This window comes from Triturus cristatus, chromosome 11 (genome assembly GCF_964204655.1).
Source record: "Triturus cristatus chromosome 11, aTriCri1.1, whole genome shotgun sequence".
NCBI classification, from domain to species: Eukaryota; Metazoa; Chordata; class Amphibia; order Caudata; family Salamandridae; genus Triturus; species Triturus cristatus.
In genome coordinates this window covers 158,089,899-158,108,933 of record NC_140594.1, presented here as the reverse complement: position 1 = coordinate 158,108,933, position 19,035 = coordinate 158,089,899, and the positions used below count along the sequence as shown (strand labels likewise).

General features: G+C 43.6%; 1 protein-coding gene across 14 annotated transcripts in view; it reads right to left on the bottom strand.

The window, feature by feature from the left end:
- CLIP1 (CAP-Gly domain containing linker protein 1) overlaps positions 1-19,035 on the bottom strand; it is a 712,474-nt gene that overhangs the window by 565,279 nt on the left and 128,160 nt on the right. For all 14 annotated transcript variants that reach the window (XM_085636018.1, XM_085636008.1, XM_085636009.1 and 11 more), the window contains exon 2: positions 12,041-12,230. In XM_085636018.1, coding sequence (XP_085492144.1) covers positions 12,041-12,134 — 94 coding nt within the window. In that variant the 5' untranslated portion in view covers positions 12,135-12,230. The remainder of the gene's footprint in view (positions 1-12,040; positions 12,231-19,035) is intronic.

Sequence of the window (19,035 nt, the reverse complement as noted above, 5' to 3'; positions counted from 1 at the left end):
TTTCTTCAGGGCTGTGTCATCCCCTGGTGAAGGTAGAACTGGGAAATACTCTATCCTATTTGAATAAAGGGCAGATAGCTGCTCCTTTGTATGTTGTCAATAATTTAAAATTTATGTCACTCCATCTGTGAAGAGAAAAACACAACAAAAAGAAGAAATGGTATATATCAGCTCATCGTGATCTTCAGACGCTAAATAACACCATGATGTGAGAAGTTCCCTCACATTTTCCCAGGTTGTGCTCTTGAAATATAGTGTGTCAATTTGAAAGCTATATCTTATGCCAAGAGAACTCACTTTCATACATTCAGCGTTTTGTGCTGGCTAGTTGCCTTTATATAGTGTACCTTAAACCCAAGTGACGAAAACAGGAAGGAGTTCCTTAATCGTGCACACACTCACTCACTAGTCTTCATGTATATCGCTCTGTAACACAATAAAGTTTTATTGAAACACAGGCAAAATATTTTCAATGTTCTTACCCCGTTTAGAGAGTGGTAGTGATCCACGTGGAATCACGCTTTATCGGGCGTATCCCTGGTTCCAGGATTTTGGTTAAAAGGCAAAAGTATACCGGTCCATCAATACATGGAAGGTGTTTTGCAAATTATATATAGAACGAAAAAGAAAAAGAAACAGAACGCGGGAGGCATATTTAAGCTGTGTCTTAAGGCTGCCGTCTCTCTGTTTGGAGTTAGTGGTAGCAAAACATGATCAAGTTTTGTCAGGACGTCATGCGGAATACTCACGGTCTGTCCGGTCTCACCCCTCTAATGACCTATGTGGCGCGGATTCCATCGGCTTGAGCGATGTTCAGACGTGCATTGCAAGTTTAAATGCCCCGGAGGGAAGTATCCATTTCCAGGTGTATAGGCGAAATCACACAAGATTTGTGAGGAAGTAGCCGTGAACGTAATGACATAAAAGTACAAATAAACAGTGCAAATATGTTAACAACCGGATGAATTTATTGTAATAAGATTAAAGAGCGGTCTGAATTAAATACTTCTCAATACGAGGGGGTGGCCACACCGCAACCGCCAATGTAAACTGGAAGAGAATACACCTCCTATTTAAGAGGGATTATGGGACATGTAGTGTCGTCCTTAAAAAAGCGTCGGGGAAACCCCACCTAATATATACTTCACTGAGACTGGTTAAGGTAACGGGAAGCCGATAAACGTGGACCATATTATTTATGACTTCATTAAGGTTGGATATAGGAGCAGATGTGTAACAGCGAACTCGCTCAGTCACATCAATTTATAATGTGAATAGAGCCAAAGGGTTGAATCCCTTTCGGAGTGGGCATATTGTTTATATCTGTGTAATTTACAATGATAGAGATTTTGGCCTAATTGTGAGACTGGACGATATTTTGTGTAGAATAAACCAAAATAGGGGCACTAGCACTGGTACCTCTATGTTTTGGTGGGAGAAAATGATGATCTCTTGTAACAATACTGAGTGTTTTAAATTAATACATATCATGACTTGTTGATATTTTAGCTCTTTTTATTTATTTGATTCCAAGGAATGGAATCGTTAAGTGCATGGATGTGTGTCTTTAGGCGCTACACCCACCGTTGTTCTCTTTCAAGGAGTTTTCTTGTCAGGTCTCCTTCTCCTTTGACTTTCTCGTCCGATGAGCTCTAATGCATGTCAATTGCGCTTTTTGAATACCACAAAAGGGTTTACACAAAGTAGGACTGATCCTCGTTTTCCACATTCCCATACTGCTACCACATATTCTGTGGGTAAATTATGTCAACAATGATTAGAACATTCCACGTTGTCATCTGTGACATTGATCTTGCTGATATTCTTTTAGGTCCAAAGTCCCCTCGCACAAAATGTTTTGTTTATGCGGCATTTAATACCTTCGATGCGTGCGTTGGCCAACGGCCGTCGCAAGCACTACCTCCGTAGTGCTGCGCACGTCCGTTTGCCGACGCAACCCTGCCCGCGCAAGATTTCCCCCGCACCGCAGCGGATTTTACGCCGCGGTTAACAGGTTAATACATTTTGGAAGCTATCACTGATGGAAACTGCGGTGCCCCTGCGCCAAATTGACCAAGATAATCTTGCCATTGTCGATAACAGCATTAATACACTGTCTTCTCGTATATATACTTTGGATAACATTGTCTCATCAGTCATTGACATTGTTCAACATGAAGAGTCTGTTTTGTACCATGGTAAAAATCAGTTATGTTCTGTAATGCAATTTGGTTGGACCTTGCAAACACTCTAAAATGGTAAAGTTCCATGGGATTATCTGAATGCATCCGCATTATTTTTACCATTTAATTTGACAGATAAACAAAAGTTAATGTCGATGAAACATGCAACATATATACGATGTTACATATTGAAAAACTAGACCAGTTACCGGTTTCTGTGGCAGAGACTGATTCAACTGTGTGGTTAATACAAGGGTTTATTTCACTGCCTATCTCTCTCTTCCAGCTTATGGCCTGCATGAAACACTATCCAGTTGGTCGATAAGAGTCCCTCGGCAAAAGCTATATTTATGAATTATGGTCCCTGCCTTTCACGTTTTGGTGTCAGCGAGAAGATAGGGAGGTTTCCCTCACAGGGGAGGATTGTGATTCTACACTCGGACATTCCCTAGTCTGTAAACATGTACAACTTCACGGTGCCTGCAACGTTGCGGCCCCTAATTTATATTGTTTTTTAAGGGGACTCCGGTCCTAGCTATTATTTCTTCACTGACTTTGCTTTCTAACGGCAGTGATCTTATTTTAAACAATTACAACTGCTACGGCTTGCAGGCAGGCATCCTGTATATAGTAACAGTTTCACAACGTGTTACATCCTGCAGCAATGTCCTGTTTCCACCCCCGTATGGGATTGTATATAGCTTGCTTTGGCCTTCCATTCCTACTTTGAAAACAGATTTCCATAAGCTAAGCAGACTCACAAGAGTGGCTCTCACATCAGCTTGTGAGACCTTCAAATTGCAAGTGGCAAGAACAGCAAGTGAGATTAAGTCGTTGCTAAACACAAATCTCCCACTCCATCTTGGAGAATTAATTCACCAAATATTTAATGCGTCTGATACAGAGGGCCTTGCCCACTTTTTTAAACATATGGGATCCGGGGTTGTCACCTCCTTTCAAACTATTTTTTGAGTAATACCCGCTTTTATTCATTCTAATTTTTCTAGCGCCTTGGAAGGGTTTCCTCTGGTGCTCCTGCTGATTTGCGGCATACTTGTACTTCTACTGTTGCTCTGCAATGGCTGCTCGATCTGTAGAGCTGCCAAACCCGGTCCAGTTGCAGCTGTACCGTGATCGGATGCGGCAGCTTTTTGATTCAATTTCATTAAAGGATCTTAACATTGACTTTTGGCTGACCGTCCGTTATGCCTATTTTACCTGCATGCAACCTGTGTTCCACTGCCTCCGGTGCCCTTTTCAATAGGCCCTGGATGTCTGCCTCTCCAATACAACACACACTGCCCTGGATTATGAACTGTTAATGGGTCTGTTGAAGGCCTATGACCAGGAATGTGGTGCCATCCTCTACTTGGACCAACGGCTGACTTGAGTACCTGTGCTCGGGCACAGCGCCTCTTGGATCGGCGTTTCATCGAAGTTCACGCAAGTTGCCCTGATATCCTCCTAACGGCCTCTGGATATGAGGAGCATGTGTGCTTGTTCGACTTACTTAATTGGATGGCATACCTTTTTACTATGGAAGGTTCTGACACCATACTGGAGTTTATTGCATTCCGCTTTTCTCGCAACATTTCTGCCTCTGAAGATTCGATATGAATAGATATGTTTTTGGATACCAGGTTGGCTATTTTTTTTAAATTTGAAAAAAAACAAAAAAAAACATTTGGTCCACAAATATTCTAATTTGGATACCACTAATGCGCTTTGCCTCTGCTTAACTCTGATTTTTGTTTTAGCCCAGTGCTAACGACCTGTCCAAGGGGAGGGTGTCAGATGGCCCATGGGGACATTGTTGTTTTCTCAAAGTTAGCATTAGCACGCTGCAGCTTGCCTGCTGCTTGCGTACGTTACTACACAACTTTATTTTTGCAATAAGTTCTATGACTGTTTTCACATCACCGCAGTGTTTACTCCCTGCAAGTTCCTGGGATTTTGACTGAACATTGTGAGCAAAGTCGAACAACAATGCCCCTTGTTCTTTTGTTCTGGCCAGCCCTTAACGCTTAGGCAAAACATACAGATGCAGCTGTTCTTTGGACAATGTACTTTTGTTTTATTAGAATACACAAATCGGTAGCACACACTAGGAGAGGGACCTTTTCAGGGAGAAGAGCGAGACAGCACCAATGTAAATCTACTCTCTATAGGCTAAGGTATGGGGTCTGATGACAAAGCCCAGATATCTTCTAACATATAATAATACTGCTTCTTAGCAAGGGGAGGGAAGTTAGGCTATATTGTGTTTTCATTATGACATCCCCCTTCATGATATATGGACTAGCTGCTATGCTGACTGTATTTGTACTATGCATTTTCCTGCTAGTTGTGGCACGTATACTGCATGTTAGGTCACGTTAGTTAAAATAAATATTTTAAACTCTTTCATGTCTCTGTCGGATCTTATTGTGGACAAGAGTGAGAGCGAAAGGGTGTGTCCTGAGAGATCTGGGAGTGTTGTGTTCTGGGGTGTCTAACCATTTGTTTCTCTGTGAGTGAGTAGGAGAGGAAGTAAGACACTCTAGCTAGTCGGTCCTGGGCTCATGGGTACTAAGGTGGTAGAATGACTCAGTCCCTATGCACCAAGGTTCTATAATCCTGCGCATAGTTCTGTGTTTGTGTAGAATCCCTGCAACAGCCAACGTCATTAGGAAGCCCCGGACGCGCTGGAAGCCATTTGCTTCCAGGCGTCCAGAGGAGTAGGTAGGTGTTTCCTGCTCCTGGGGCGGGGGTGGGGGGGTTCTCTGTGCATCGGGGGAGAGAAAATGGGTTTTCCTCTCCCCTGATGTACCTGTGCAGGGCATTCCTGCTGCACGATCGCACATGGTGTCGCGATCGTGATCAGGAATGCCCCCACTAGGCACCAGGGATTTTTTTTTGTCGAAATGGAAGTGACCCCTTGGGCAAGGCTCACTTCCAAAGGGGACAGTTTTGTTTCTGCTGTTTTTGTTTAAGCCTTTCTGCCCCCAGGAGGTCAGAAAACCCAACTAGGCACCAGGGATTAATATCTTTTTACAGATGGAAGCGACCCCTTGGGCAAGGGTCTCTTCCAAAAGGGCCTTATTTGCCTCTGCTGGTTTCGCCCCCCCCCCCCCCCCTCCCCGGAGACAGATCGGACTGTTTTGTGGCTTTTCTGCCCCTGGGAGGGGAGGGGGGTGGGCAGAAAACCCCACTAGGCACCAGGGAAGCAACCCCTTGTGCAAGGGTCACTTCCAAAGGAGGTAAATTTCAGTCTGCTGTTTTCAGGCCTTCCCTCCCCTGGGGACAGATCAGCCCTCTTTGTTGGCCTTTCTGCACCGAGGGGGGCAGAAATCCAACTATACAAAGATATCTTTTTCAAAACTGCATGGGGATCACCCCATAATATTTTTTTATACTTCTTTCTGGCTCCCAGAACCAGGGCTATTTTTTTTTTTTGTAAACGGATGTGACATCTTGGTCAAGGCTTGCTTCCAAAGGGGGTGATTTTTGTTGGCCATTTTCTGCCCCCTCTGTGGACAGATCAGCCTGTTTATTTTGCCTTTCTGCACCCTGGTGCCTCCCCTGCCGCGGGCACTAGGGCTACCCACACAAGTGAGTTACCATGTTTATCGGGAGCCTTTGGGGAATACTGGGCGTGTGGAAGTGTGTGGATCCATGCAGATTCCAGAACTTTCCATCACAGAAACATGAGGAAAATGCATTCTTTTTAATTTTTATTACAAAGTTTTAATTACAAAGTTTTAGGTTTGAACTCACAAAAGGTGACTGGATGGTGGACCCAAGCTACTCACCAAAGAATCAGAGTGAGGGGGGAAGGGATAGACGCACACATGTTAAGACAAGAACCCTCACTCACCCTAAGGTGACATGCTTCATCACTGGGCTCCCTCTTGTACACTGGGACCGCAAGGTACCCAGTGTGAGCTACAACTCCCCCGCAGGAGAGGAGCGTGAGCTGTTTTATGTCATCCAATGTAGGGCAGAGTGAGGGGCAGAGTGCAAAAAAAGTTTTTTTAAATGTGAATTAAAACTATCTCCTGGTTGACAGGGTCAATCCTTTATTGGTGTCCCCAGTGGATAAATTAAAATAAGCTCAGTGAGAATAGGGATATAGATGGTCCCTATTAGGATAAGGTCAACATGTTTCTGCCTCAATAGACCGAAAAGGTTCTTATCATTCTTCAGGACCGTTCACTATGTCACTCCGCTTGATAAGTGTAAAAATTATACAAGAAAGTTACCATACTTTTACTGGTATGGAAATTGTCAGTAGTACCAGCTTGTAGTCAGGTCTACATTCAATTAGAGACTACTAGTCAACATCCACCTTCATAAATCCTTTATTGGCAGGTCTCTGGACTCTTATTCTCCTGGCCGCTGTAGCATGCCCTAAAGGCTAAAGTTTGAGGTTTACAAGGGATTCTGGGTAACAGAACCTGGTCACAGCCACACAAGTCACCCATCCTGGATGTCTAGTTTTCAAAAAATGTATAGGTTTGGTATGTTTCATTAGGTGCCGGAAGAGCTAGGGTCCAAAATCCACAGCTAGGCACATTGAGAATAAAGGGTCAATTTTCACTGGAAAAATGTGATGTGTCCACGTTGCATGTTGGGTCGTTTCCTGTCAAAGGCACTAGGCCTATGCACACAAGTGAGGTAGCATTTTTATCGGGAGACTTAGGGGAACACAGAATAGTAGAACAAATGTTATCATACATTGACTTTCTTTGGATTTCTGCTTTCCAAATGCAAGACAATGTGTAAAAAAGAAGTTGTGTGTACCAATACAAGCATGTGGAGATGTGCAAATAACCACTGCTTTTAAACTCTATATTTTGTTCCCATTTCAGAAATATATACCTATTTTTCACATATTTTATCAAATGAACTGCTATATACCCAGTACACTATGAAAAACCATTGAAGACGCAGCTCAGTTATTGGCTCTGGGCTCCTCAGGCTCTTGGTGAACCTACAAGTCCTATATAACCCCGTAACCAGAAGGGTGCAGTGGATGTAACAGTATATTGCTTTCAAACATCTGTCATACTTAGAAGAAGTTACAGGTAAAAACGTTGGCACAAATGGCTGTTTTTTTCAACTCAATTACAATATTTTTTATTTTCAACTGTTAGTTTCTACAGAAGAAAACCTTAAAGGTTCTACACAAATGACCCCTTGCTGAATTCAGAATGTGGTCTACTTTTCAGAAATGTATAGCTTTGAGGGATCCATTATTGCGTTCACACCCATTTCTACCACTAACTGGAAGGCAGCTGAAAGTGTAAAAATAGGCTACGTCCCAGTAAAATGCCAAAACTGTGTAGAAAATTTTAGTTTTCTGACAAACGTCTGCTGGTCCTGGAAAGTTGAGAAGATGATGATTTCGGCACCACAAGCCCTTTGCTGATACAATTTGCTGGGGAAAAACCAGACACTTTCTTCTGCAGCACTTTTTTTCCATGGTTTAAAAAAAAAAAAAAAAAACAATTTGTAATTTGGCTCATTTCTGGGTCCCCTCCAAAGGAATCCACAAACCGTGGGTACCTTTAGAATCCTCAGGGTGTTGGAAAAAAGGACGCAAATTTGATGTTGATACCTTATGTGAACAAAAAGTTTAGCACGGGGGGCCTAGCAGCAAAGGGGTTAAAACCGGATTGTTTTACAGGAGACAAGGTACTGCACAAAAAAAAAGTTTGTTTTGAAGAAAACTCAACTCTAGAGAGCGAGCTCCGCATCAAAGACGCAGCAACGAAGGAAACGGACGTGTCATGCCAGGGTGGGCGCTATATGGCAACAATGATGTCACCTAACACCACTTTCGGTATCGATACCAAGGTCGCAACCCCTACTGGCGACGTGAGAGCTTTGAACTTTAAAGTTCCCAGGGCCAGTCTGGGATTAATGTACAGAGGAGGAATCTGCAGGTAGAAGCATCCATCAGAAAGTCGAGAGTTAAATGCAAGATACTCAAGATTGTGGGGGGAAAAAAAGCATTTTATGGATAAGTTCTAAAACAACTTAAATAACAACAAGCATTGAAAATGCAATAGGTCCCGCCTTTGATTAAGTTAAAGCCATTTGCTTTGCTAATGGTATTGTATAGCAAAGCAAATGGGGTTAACTTAATGAAGTTCTAGCCCTTATTCTCGTCTTCTCGCACTCAATGCATCCTTAAATGTCCCATGTACAGCCGGGGTTGACTCTCCTATTACCCCTGCCCTCCAGTGACACTTTACCTGTTACGGGTGGTGGTCGTGGTGGTGTGGACGTGGTGGTGGTGGTCCTGGTGGTGGTCGTGGTGGTGTGGACGTGGTGGTGGTGGTCGTGGTGGTGTGGACGTGGAGGTGCTGGTGGTCTTGGTGGTGTGGACGTGGTGGTGGTGGTGGACGTGGTGGACGTGGTGGACGTGGTGGTGGACGTGGTGGACGTGGTGGTGGACGTGGTGGACGTGGTGGACGTGGTGGACGTGGTGGTGGACGTGGTGGTGGTGGTGGACGTGGTGGTGGTGGTGGACGTGGTGGTGGACGGGGTGGTGGACGGGGTGGTGGACGGGGTGGTGGAGGTGGACGGGGTGGTGGAGGTGGACGGGGTGGTGGAGGTGGACGGGGTGGTGGAGGTGGACGTGGAGGTGGAGGTGGAGGTGGAGGTGGTGGAGGTGGACGTGGTGGTGGTGGTGGACGTGGTGGTGGTGGTGGACGTGGTGGTGGTGGTGGTGGACGTGGTGGTGGTGGTGGACGTGGTGGTGGTGGACGTGGTGGTGGTGGACGTGGTGGTGGTGGACGTGGTGGTGGTGGACGTGGTGGTGGTGGGCGTGGTGGTGGTGGGCGTGGTGGTGGTGGGCGTGGTGGTGGTGGGCGTGGTGGTGGTGGGCGTGGTGGTGGTGGGCGTGGTGGTGGTGGGCGTGGTGGTGGGGGACGTGGTGGTGGGGGACGTGGTGGTGGGGGACGTGGTGGTGGGGGACGTGGTGGTGGGGGACGTGGTGGTGGGGGACGTGGTGGTGGTGGTGGACGTGGTGGTGGATTTGGTGGTGGTGGTGGAGGAGGTCGTGGTGGTGGAGGACGTGGTGGACGTGGTGGTGGACTTGGTGGAAATGGTGGTGGACATGGTGGCCGTGGTGGTGGTGGACATGGTGGTGGGGACATGGTGGTGGGGGACGTGGTGGTGGGGGACGTGGTGGTGGGGGACGTGGTGGTGGGGGACGTGGTGGTGGATTTGGTGGTGGTGGTGGACGTGGTGGTGGAGGTCGTGGTGGTGGAGGGCGTGGTGGACGTGGTGGTGGACGTGGTGGAAATGGTGGTGGACATGGTGGCCGTGGTGGTGGTGGACGTGGTGTTGGTGGTGGAGGTGGTGGACGTGGTGGTGGACATGGTGGTGGACGTGGTGGTGGACGTGGTGGGGGTGGACGTGGTGGCGGTGGATGTGGTGGGGGTGGATGTGGTGGGGGTGGACGTGGTGGGGGTGGTGGACGTGGGGGTGGATGTGGGGGGGGGTGGACGTGGGGGGGTGGACGTGGCGGGGGTGGACGTGGTGGGGTGGTGGACGTGGTGGGGTGGTGGACGTGATGGTGGACGTGGTGATGATGGACGTGGTGATGGTGGACGTGGTAATGTACATGGTGGACATGGTGGTGGATGTGGTGATGTACATGGTGGACATGGTGGTGGACATGGTGGTGGATGTGGTGGTGGACGTGATGGTGGTGGTGGACGTGGTGGACATGGTGTTGGTGGTGGATGTGGTGGTGGACGTGGTGGTTGTGGGCGACTATTGGGTAGGAGAGTGCTGGCAGAATGCGGAAGGAGAGGAGGATCTCGAAGGGGGCACGTGAGCGCAGAAAGAGGCCGAATATTAGAAACAAAAAACGGCGAGTAGATAGAACACGAAACAGATTTAACGGGGTGGTCCCTTCTTATAGCTTATGTGAATGTTCCTTAGCAGCCCATTTTTAGTAAACAGGGGGACCATGAGGAGATTGAGTAATCACGCATGATGAGCGGGTGCGATTAATTGATTAATCACACACGATGAGGTGGTGTTGTTCGCATCACGGCGTTGGCTTACCAATGTGTAATTCTGGGCAAATTAGTTAATCTCCCGTACCTTCTAAAAGGCAATGTGTTCCTGTGTGAATGTGCTCTTGTGTAATGTAACTGGGTGTCTTGTAAAGGTCTCTACTACTCTTGAGTTCAGTTTGCTCTGTATGAATTTGCTAAACAAACAGCCAGCAGACCTTGTAGAGCAAGAGCCTATTTTATCCATTCATGTAGCACACGCAAGGCAATGAGGGCTCTGTACAGACCAGTACTGCACATTACACAACAAACAAATATCCGTTCATGTAGCACACCCACAGCAATGAGGGCTTTGTACAGTACTGCATTTAAGATTTAAAGCACATTAAAGCGCAATGCTCCGTTAATAAAAAAATAAAAAAACACCTTGTGCCTGCAGTGTGAGTGGCTCATGTAATGTAACTGGGTGTCTTGTAAAGGTCTCCATGCTACGGCTGCAGCGCAGTCCCGAAAGTGAAAGAGGACCGCGCTGCAGCCGAAGCATTGGGATCTTTTGTCTTTATGGGTCCATGTGTTTCTAATTAGAAACACATGGCCCCATAAAGATAAGAAAGTGCTTTGCGACAGCAGCAAAGCTGGCCACCGAGTCCGGATCGGAGGCGAAAGGGCGTGAACCCAAAACCCTCATTTCCAAAGGCAGGCCACCGTTTAGCATAAACGGTGACTCCAGCCAATGGAAATGAGGGGCGGGGCTTCAAGCCCTCTTCTGAAAGTCCTCCTTAACAATAAATCTCGCCGAGCGAGCAATGCATGCGCTGCCACGCTAGGCGAGACCCGAAAAACGGCTGAAATCTTACTTGTCAATTGGAACACTATGACCTGGTATCAAATTGCTCTTTCAGAAACGCAGATTAAGTAAGATATGAACAATAGGTAGACCCCTGGGAAGTGCTTAGTTTGTAAACGAAAGAGAGCTGGTTCTCAAAGCTCTGCTCTGGTGGTACTTTTAAAAATCGACGCGCCGGTTGAATTCACCTCAGGCCTCCTCAACCCACTACCTCACAATGCTGTCCCTTTATCTCACTCTTGCTGCTCCCTGCTATCTCCCTTTTTGCCTGTTCTTCCATCTGCTTTCCCGGTTTTTGTTTTCTTCCTTTTGGTCACGATCAATATCTGATGAAGAAAAAAAAGGGCTGGTCCCCAATCTGCGTATCTTATTGATGCTGACCATCTAGGAAGAGCTTGGATTCTGTTTTGCGTTTCAGTATTTTGATATGAGGAGAGGTTGCTACATTGTGATTTTCATTTCCATCAGAAATATTAAAATTAATTCTTAGTTGGTTACCTTTGTTGCTAGTTCAAAGCACAGCATTAAATACACAATACATATTTGTACCTTTAAGAGAATCAAGGCATCCCTTCATGTTATTTTGGAAAATTTGCAGTGTCTTTATTTGTGAACTAATGTCCTGGAAAACTGATCACCTGAAAGCAAGTTTCTTACAGTCCACTGGCGGTAAGATCAGCCATGTCAGTAAAAAATATCTTTATTGTGCAGGAAAATCCCTTGAGTCTTGTGCACTAAAACAAACTACACATTACAAACACTTAAAATGTAACAACTTGGGTCAAGATTGCTGGATACCTGTGTACTGGTCAAACCGAAAAAGAAGCAAACCATCAATTTCAAATTGGTAAATGAAACAGAACAGTATTAGTAAGGAAATAAAGATGATCCATAAAAACACAGCAAAGAAATGTTTTCCATAAAATGGCTGGCACTGCTCTACTTTAAGACTTTAGGTAAGAAACCAAAAGCAAGCACAGGCACGTCTCTCTTACCACTAGTAACCGCTGCAGTTGTTTTGGGGGCTGGTATTCCAGGCTTGCCTATTTTCGAAGGAGCCTTAATTCCACTTTGTTTTACCGTACTCATCTTTTTATAGATGTTTGCTTATTTCGACAGCGGTAACTATGCTTTTCAAACCATTGATGGTACAGTTTGTCTTGCTATTCGAAGCCAAAGTGGAACCTACAAAATAAACATAGACAAAGAACACGAGTTATTTAAAAATAACCATCCATTTTCTCAAACTAGTTTTTTATGACAGAAATAAATAGAAGCGGCACACCAACTGTGGTCAAAACTGCAAGGGCAGACTCTCAAAAGGCATACAACAGTTTATCTTGTTTTTGAACAATGCTACAGTTGAAAAATATGGAGGCAACCCACTCACTTACCAGACCCTTATTACAAATGTTATCCTATTATTTTGAGACAGGCCCATGCCAGTGCATGGGGGTTCAGCGCATGTATAATGATTGACAGCAATATTTGAGAACGGAGGCGGGACCAAAGTGGGGAGGAGTTTGTAGTGTTTGCTTTGTTCTCCCTAAGTTGGCAGGGTATGCCCAGACGTGGGTCCCTTGCTCATTTTGCCACTGGATTCAAGCTAGCCTGGCTGATGAGGGGTGTCACCCCGAAACCTGTCCCAAGATGCTTGTTTCCAGTCCAGGGAGGACCTGGCCTGGCAGTCCGGGCTGGACTCTTCCCATAGGGCGCAGGGTCAAGACTGATTTGCATATGGCTGGATCCAAACTGGATGCATTCTATCCATCAATGGTTCTTTTTACATTTTTAGGATAGCCACAAGATAAATCTACCTATACGAAATCGCAATAGTTATCCTTTATACAGTTGGTGGCTATTGTGAAAATCTGCAGTGGGTCACGGGCCTGGATACTAAACGTTGGAAGCCCAAATGCTCAGGGATCCTGAACCCCAGATTCCACAGCACTGAATGGAAACTCTAATGGTAAGGCACAGAATGGTTATTACCAAGCCACTATGTGTGCCGCCGAATGATACAGAGTCAAACCTATAACGGAGTAAAAAATGCATTCCAGCCCCCTGACACATGGAGTAAAAACAACGAACAAGTAATTACAATAGCTACTGTACTGCAATGCTCATCAATACCGTTTTAAAGCAATACTAAACAAAATGAATGTTTCTTGTCTCTGGCATTTTAACTGGAAGTGCGACAGTGTGCAAGACGAAGCCATTCTATTTACAAATGTGATTGAATTCTTCATGCATTATTAATGCACTGCCAGGCAGAATCCCTGTATCTCAATGCACTGGGAAACAGAAGAGGTAGTATCGAGCAGTATGCCTCGTGGCCAACGTCTGAAAGCCGCAGTGTTAATGTGCGAGCTGAAGGTCACAGAGGTCACATTCAAGCAATGGTCTTAAAACCAAGCCAACAACTTCTCCACAACGTGCCTCGAGCAAATATAAGTGTATGGGGCGAGAGAAAGCTAAGGAAGCGGTTTATGTACAAGAATAGCAGGAAAACTGGACCAGTGCTACGAAGGTCTTGTAAATTAACGGCACTAACACCAAAAACCAAAAGGGCACTTTAGGCACAGCTTTCACATTTCAGCCGATTTTCATTGCAAAAACATGGCCATCCATTCAATATATGTCTTCAAATTGCAGGCCTTTACTCTAGAACCATGTAAACCCCCTGCATGGTTCATGAAGTACTTTCTCTGCTCTGGTTTGATTGAGAGAGAAGGTGTCACCAGTAGTATGGTACCAATACTTTAACATACACATGGCGTGAGTGGCCTTTAGCTTTGCCCCAGAAATGATTATACGCTCACTGACCACATGCCATCCTTCGATTGCAATGTATGAAGGGCTATTTTACATCTAAAAAGTATGCTCAGTAAATTCATTTTCCATCACCTCAAAGCTTTTTTAAAAAAATTTTAATAAACACATAATATCCCACAATGTATAAAGGTGCTCTCACCCTTAGACATTTTCACATAGAAACAAAAACAGGACTAAGAATTAAGACAAGGGGACCTTCAATATAACTCTGCTTTTGTTTTTCTGTAAAATTAAGATCCACAGAGCTCTTCAACGGTCTGGCCAAATAGGCTAGTGCATACAAAAACAGGTATTCATAGTTTTGCACTTATGCTTACGTCTGTTTGTAGGCACTACAACATTAAAGCCTGGCTGTTTGTCATTATCAGCGCTTGATGTTTATTTGTGGCATACAAATATAGCAAAATATATTTTATAACTTATTAATGATACATTTACTGTTGTAGACATATATGTTAGATTTCAGCTTAAATATATGTATTTTTTATTAATAAATTTTAAAAAACATAAGACTGCAACATATTTCAATACAAAGGTTTACTGTTCTAACGGGTCATATATTAATTTCATTTAACAAAAAAAACGTACAAAACACTTGCAAAACGCATAATATTTCCAAAGCAACTGGGGACACCTACTACTCCAATCACCACAATAAAAAACCTGGGAGTGTTGTTCCACCATCTACTATCATTTGTTCACCAAATACAGAAGGCCTGGTCAACATCTTTTCCTCCCTGTGGAGATGTTTGGCCAAGTGACGGGGGCTTGTGGCTTCTCTAATCTGGCCTACTGCAATCAATTTGGGCATACCTAGCTACTCTATTGTAAAGTTACACCGTCTGCAAAACATGGCAATGAGAGTAATGATGGGACTAAGAAAAGTAGATCACGTTTCACATGCCAGACACCATCTAACCTGGCTGACCATAGGAAAGCAGGTGATGTTTAAGCCAGCTGGCCATGTTCACAGAATTTATTATAAAACTGGCCTTATTTTCTCATGGAGATGGTTATCCTCCACCATCCGGTTAGGCCCTTCCACTCAAGTGCTGCTCTCTTGCTTAAAGTGCCTGTGAGTGAAAAGGCACATGCAAGAGGAGAGAGCTTCCAGTGACTGGGCCCTTGCCTCGAGAATGGACTTCCTCTGGATATTTATACAATTCAGAGCTTTGCTACGTTTAGAAAGGCACTACACTCATTTCTGGACTCAAATTAGACGAACAAACGCTTATTGGAATGGTTAGAGGTTTGTGATGTGTTAAATTCTTCCTTCTTTGACTGTTCATAGCGCTAAGATGCTTTGGTGGGTGTGCAATAAATATAAAAATAATAATAATTTCACACTGTCTAGGTAAAAAAACAAAATTTACCTTGCTGTCGCCCCATTTGTTTACTACAAATAGGACAATAAAGACAAAGCAATACATTAAATATAGACACTGCAATAAATGAAACCAGGCAAAAAAGGTGCAAGCAGACACTAATCCATTAATATTAACCTGCAGCAAGACAGATGCACAGTCTTTGGCTAGTCTAAGGTCCCTCTCCCTGAAGAAACCAAGTGATCCTATTCTCCAGAATGGCGGACAAGAAAGATTCTAAAGGCATATTAAACAAAGACTGGGCTTAAGAACCCCAAGCAAAACCCTCCTAATCCTACGTCACCATTCCCGACTCACCAATAAAAGAAAAAGCAGATCACAACCCAAGTTTAGACATTATTCTAAAAAAGTTAAATGTTGTTCACCGAATAGCACAATATACTAACACAAACAAACATCAAATGTAAGGAGAAATTGCTGACATAAGAAAAGATTTCAAGAAGTTGACACTGGACCACCAAATATAAATCTAGACTCCCTAAGCTTGAGGATAACAACAATCACCTGCATCTTCAAGCAAAACGTCTTCCAATAACATCAACCAACTGCAGTGTGATTTTACAGAATTAGGAAATCTTAACAGACGAGGCAACTCTGCATCTTTAGGCTTCTACAGGGCGCAGAAAGCAGGAACTCTGCTTTTAACGCTTTCCTTGAAAATTGTAACCCCAATACCCTGGGGCTGTCAGTCACCAGAGACTTTGAAACTGAGAAAGGCCATCAAGTCACATCAAGAAGAAGCAACAACCTGAACTCACCGAGACTGCTAATCTTCAAACTATTGAACAAATCCTCATCCATATGAGTAAGATCAAATTGCTAAACTGAGAAGGTGCCAAAATGAATACTTCACAGGACATTGCCAGAGAGACTGTGTTGAGAAGGAAAGGCTTCCTGGTTTTAAGAAGAAAATGCAAATATAGTGTTATACTCCCAAGTTAGGCCCATGAAGTGATGTAGCTTATTTCTTTCATGGTTCTTGCAAATACATTTTTTTGCTTTGACCTTTTGCACATTATTGCGTGCATGACAATGTTGGATTCGTTTCCCTGAAACTAAACTTGTTTATACATCTAGCTTCACACATTATTACAACGCCCTGAACATCAAGTGCAAGGTCTCATTTCACACTACGTACAAATATCATCACTATTTTCATCCACGGGGCGATAGAACTATCTATATATCCATAACATCACTAATCTATACGCACATCGCAAGTCTGCTTTCTATGATAAAAGATGAACATCCTGATAGATTAGGAGAGGAGGCACTTCCGCTGACACCGAGGTCCTTCCATGCTGAGAAATCACCACGTAGCGATCTTAAATCTCGTGAGGGGTGTCCAGTTCGTGACCAAGACTAGGTCCTTCACTCTATCCCATCAGGTAATGGGTTTGGATCATCCCATGGGGTGATTATTGACTTTACACCAGCAGACACTCTAGGTACACTTAGAGTAAGGTCCGCATCGTAGGAGAATGCCGGATTACTGCCTTGTTTTATATGCCGTCATATATACATTGTTTTAGTACCATGGTAGAACTCTACCTACTAGTTCTGCTTTTGGTGCTTGTAATCACGTTTATCTGCTTCTGTATACTAATTATTGCAGCACACGTATTTCATGCAAGAATAACATTGGTTCAATAAATACTATTCAAAACGTCCCACTGTGTATTCTCTGTATATTTCTATGAGAATAAGTGAGCGCGAGTGACTTAGCGAAAGCTTCTGTACTGTTTCCACAATCCCTGAGGGATCCGGGTTGTCAAGTTCAGTGGTTGCCAAAAGCTATTCGCTCTCTCGTAGTTTGGGGGGGGAGGGGGGGGGGGTTTATCGGTAGTACTGTGAGCTAGCTGGTCTATAGGCCAACATATCCTGCAGGGTGTCCGGAATCAATCTAGACAAGGGGTCTCCAACCTTTCCACTAATAAGAGCTACTTTTGTTAAATGAACATCATCCTGAGCTACAAAAATTATTAGTGTTGTACACTTAAGACAAGAATACATTAATGGCCCCTATGCAAGGTTACCAGCCGTGATCAGCTCAGTACAGGATTGCCAGCAGTAATGGAAAAACAGGCTTAGTCAGTTTGGAATACCTCTAAAAGGGTAATACATAACATTTACAATTGTACCTACTTAGAGTCCTTTAAGAAAAAGAAAAACTGTCAATACTCTAATTTAATGTTAAAACACACAGTAATGTCTGTGATTATGTCTGAGACAGACATTGAGGGCAGATCACCCGACTGCAGAGCAATTACTCCAAATCTGGCACACCTCAGTTCTGCTGTTACATGTACAGTATATCTCTGAGCAAACATTTGAAAGGATTATCATATGTGTTTCAATGAATTTGATGGTCAGTCCACCACTGGTCAAAAATCACATCTGCCCTCTGAACCTGGATCCCACAGAGTTAAATATTTTAAAGGAGACAATTCAACTATTTCTCAAGGAGAACTTGCATCATTGTAACTTTATAGGTAATCCTAAGGGTTGTCATAAAAGTCACATTATGTGAAATTATTATAAACTCAATAGCCTCTAAAAATAAGGTAATAATGAGAAACTTGAAAACCTTGAGAGAAAAAAAATATAAAATGTTTAAAGCTTAACAATGGCACACCAAAAAGGCATCCCACATTCACACACAGAAATCTAAAATACAAAAAAAGATTATAAACAAAAGTGCCCATGCTGAGTGCAAGAGCAAATAGCGAAAAGGTTGCATCAAATAAAGCATGCAAAATGCTACAGAAATTTTGAAAAGAAGAATGCATGTCCATCTGCAGTCAAAGTTACAGTAGGCACCCTCCACTTAAACAATAGAAAATGAATGCCATTATTTTCAGATCATATCATGCAAACCTCTATGCTACAAACTCTCAAATCAACGTAGAGAAGGTGCATCTGCATTCCTAAAGAAAATCAAAGTCAATAAACTTACAGAGGAGACACAGAATCTCTTAATTAATTGAATGTTACCAAGAGATTGACATGTTTGCTGTAAATATATATATACACATATACATATATATATGTGTGTGTGTGTTTAACGATCCCTTAATCTCTTGAACTTGTTAGTTTGTTTATACATTTGGAAGCACAATTTCTTCCTGCTTTGTCTACCGCAAGGTAATAATGTGGCAATGTGGGGTCCACACATTTAAATGAACTGAATATTTCAGCACGCTTTTAAAGCATGTTTTATTAATATGGAGCATTGGGTAGGCTACAAGCCTTGGGGAGCTTTTGGCGCCATCTTTTTGAATTAATGTACTTGAGACGGGTATCTCGACACGCTCATTCTCCGGGCAGAGAACACACCTTTATTTTCATGTATAGATTTTTTGAGGTGTTGATAATTCCTCTTTGTCAAAACTTGACGGTTGTTCACTATGCTGCTATTTGTACTTATTTATTTTCTGCACTATGCACTTTATATTTATGCCATGTTTAGTCTGTTTTTGCCAGTCATGATTTTACTTACGTTGTCTGTTCTCCAGGTTTACTGTTGCCTATGTGAAAGGGGAGGGCTATATATAGTTGATATCTAAGGGCGTCAAACAGATTGATAAAGCCTGGTGCGCAGGCGAAATGCGTCTCTTTCTTTGTGGGGTCGTGGGACACCTAAATACAATAAATAAGCCCTATTCATTCCTTCCATGTGTACGTGCCTCTTCTTCTTGGAGCGGAATGGACTTTTGATATAGATATATATATATATAGATAGATTATATATATATATATATACGGCTGGA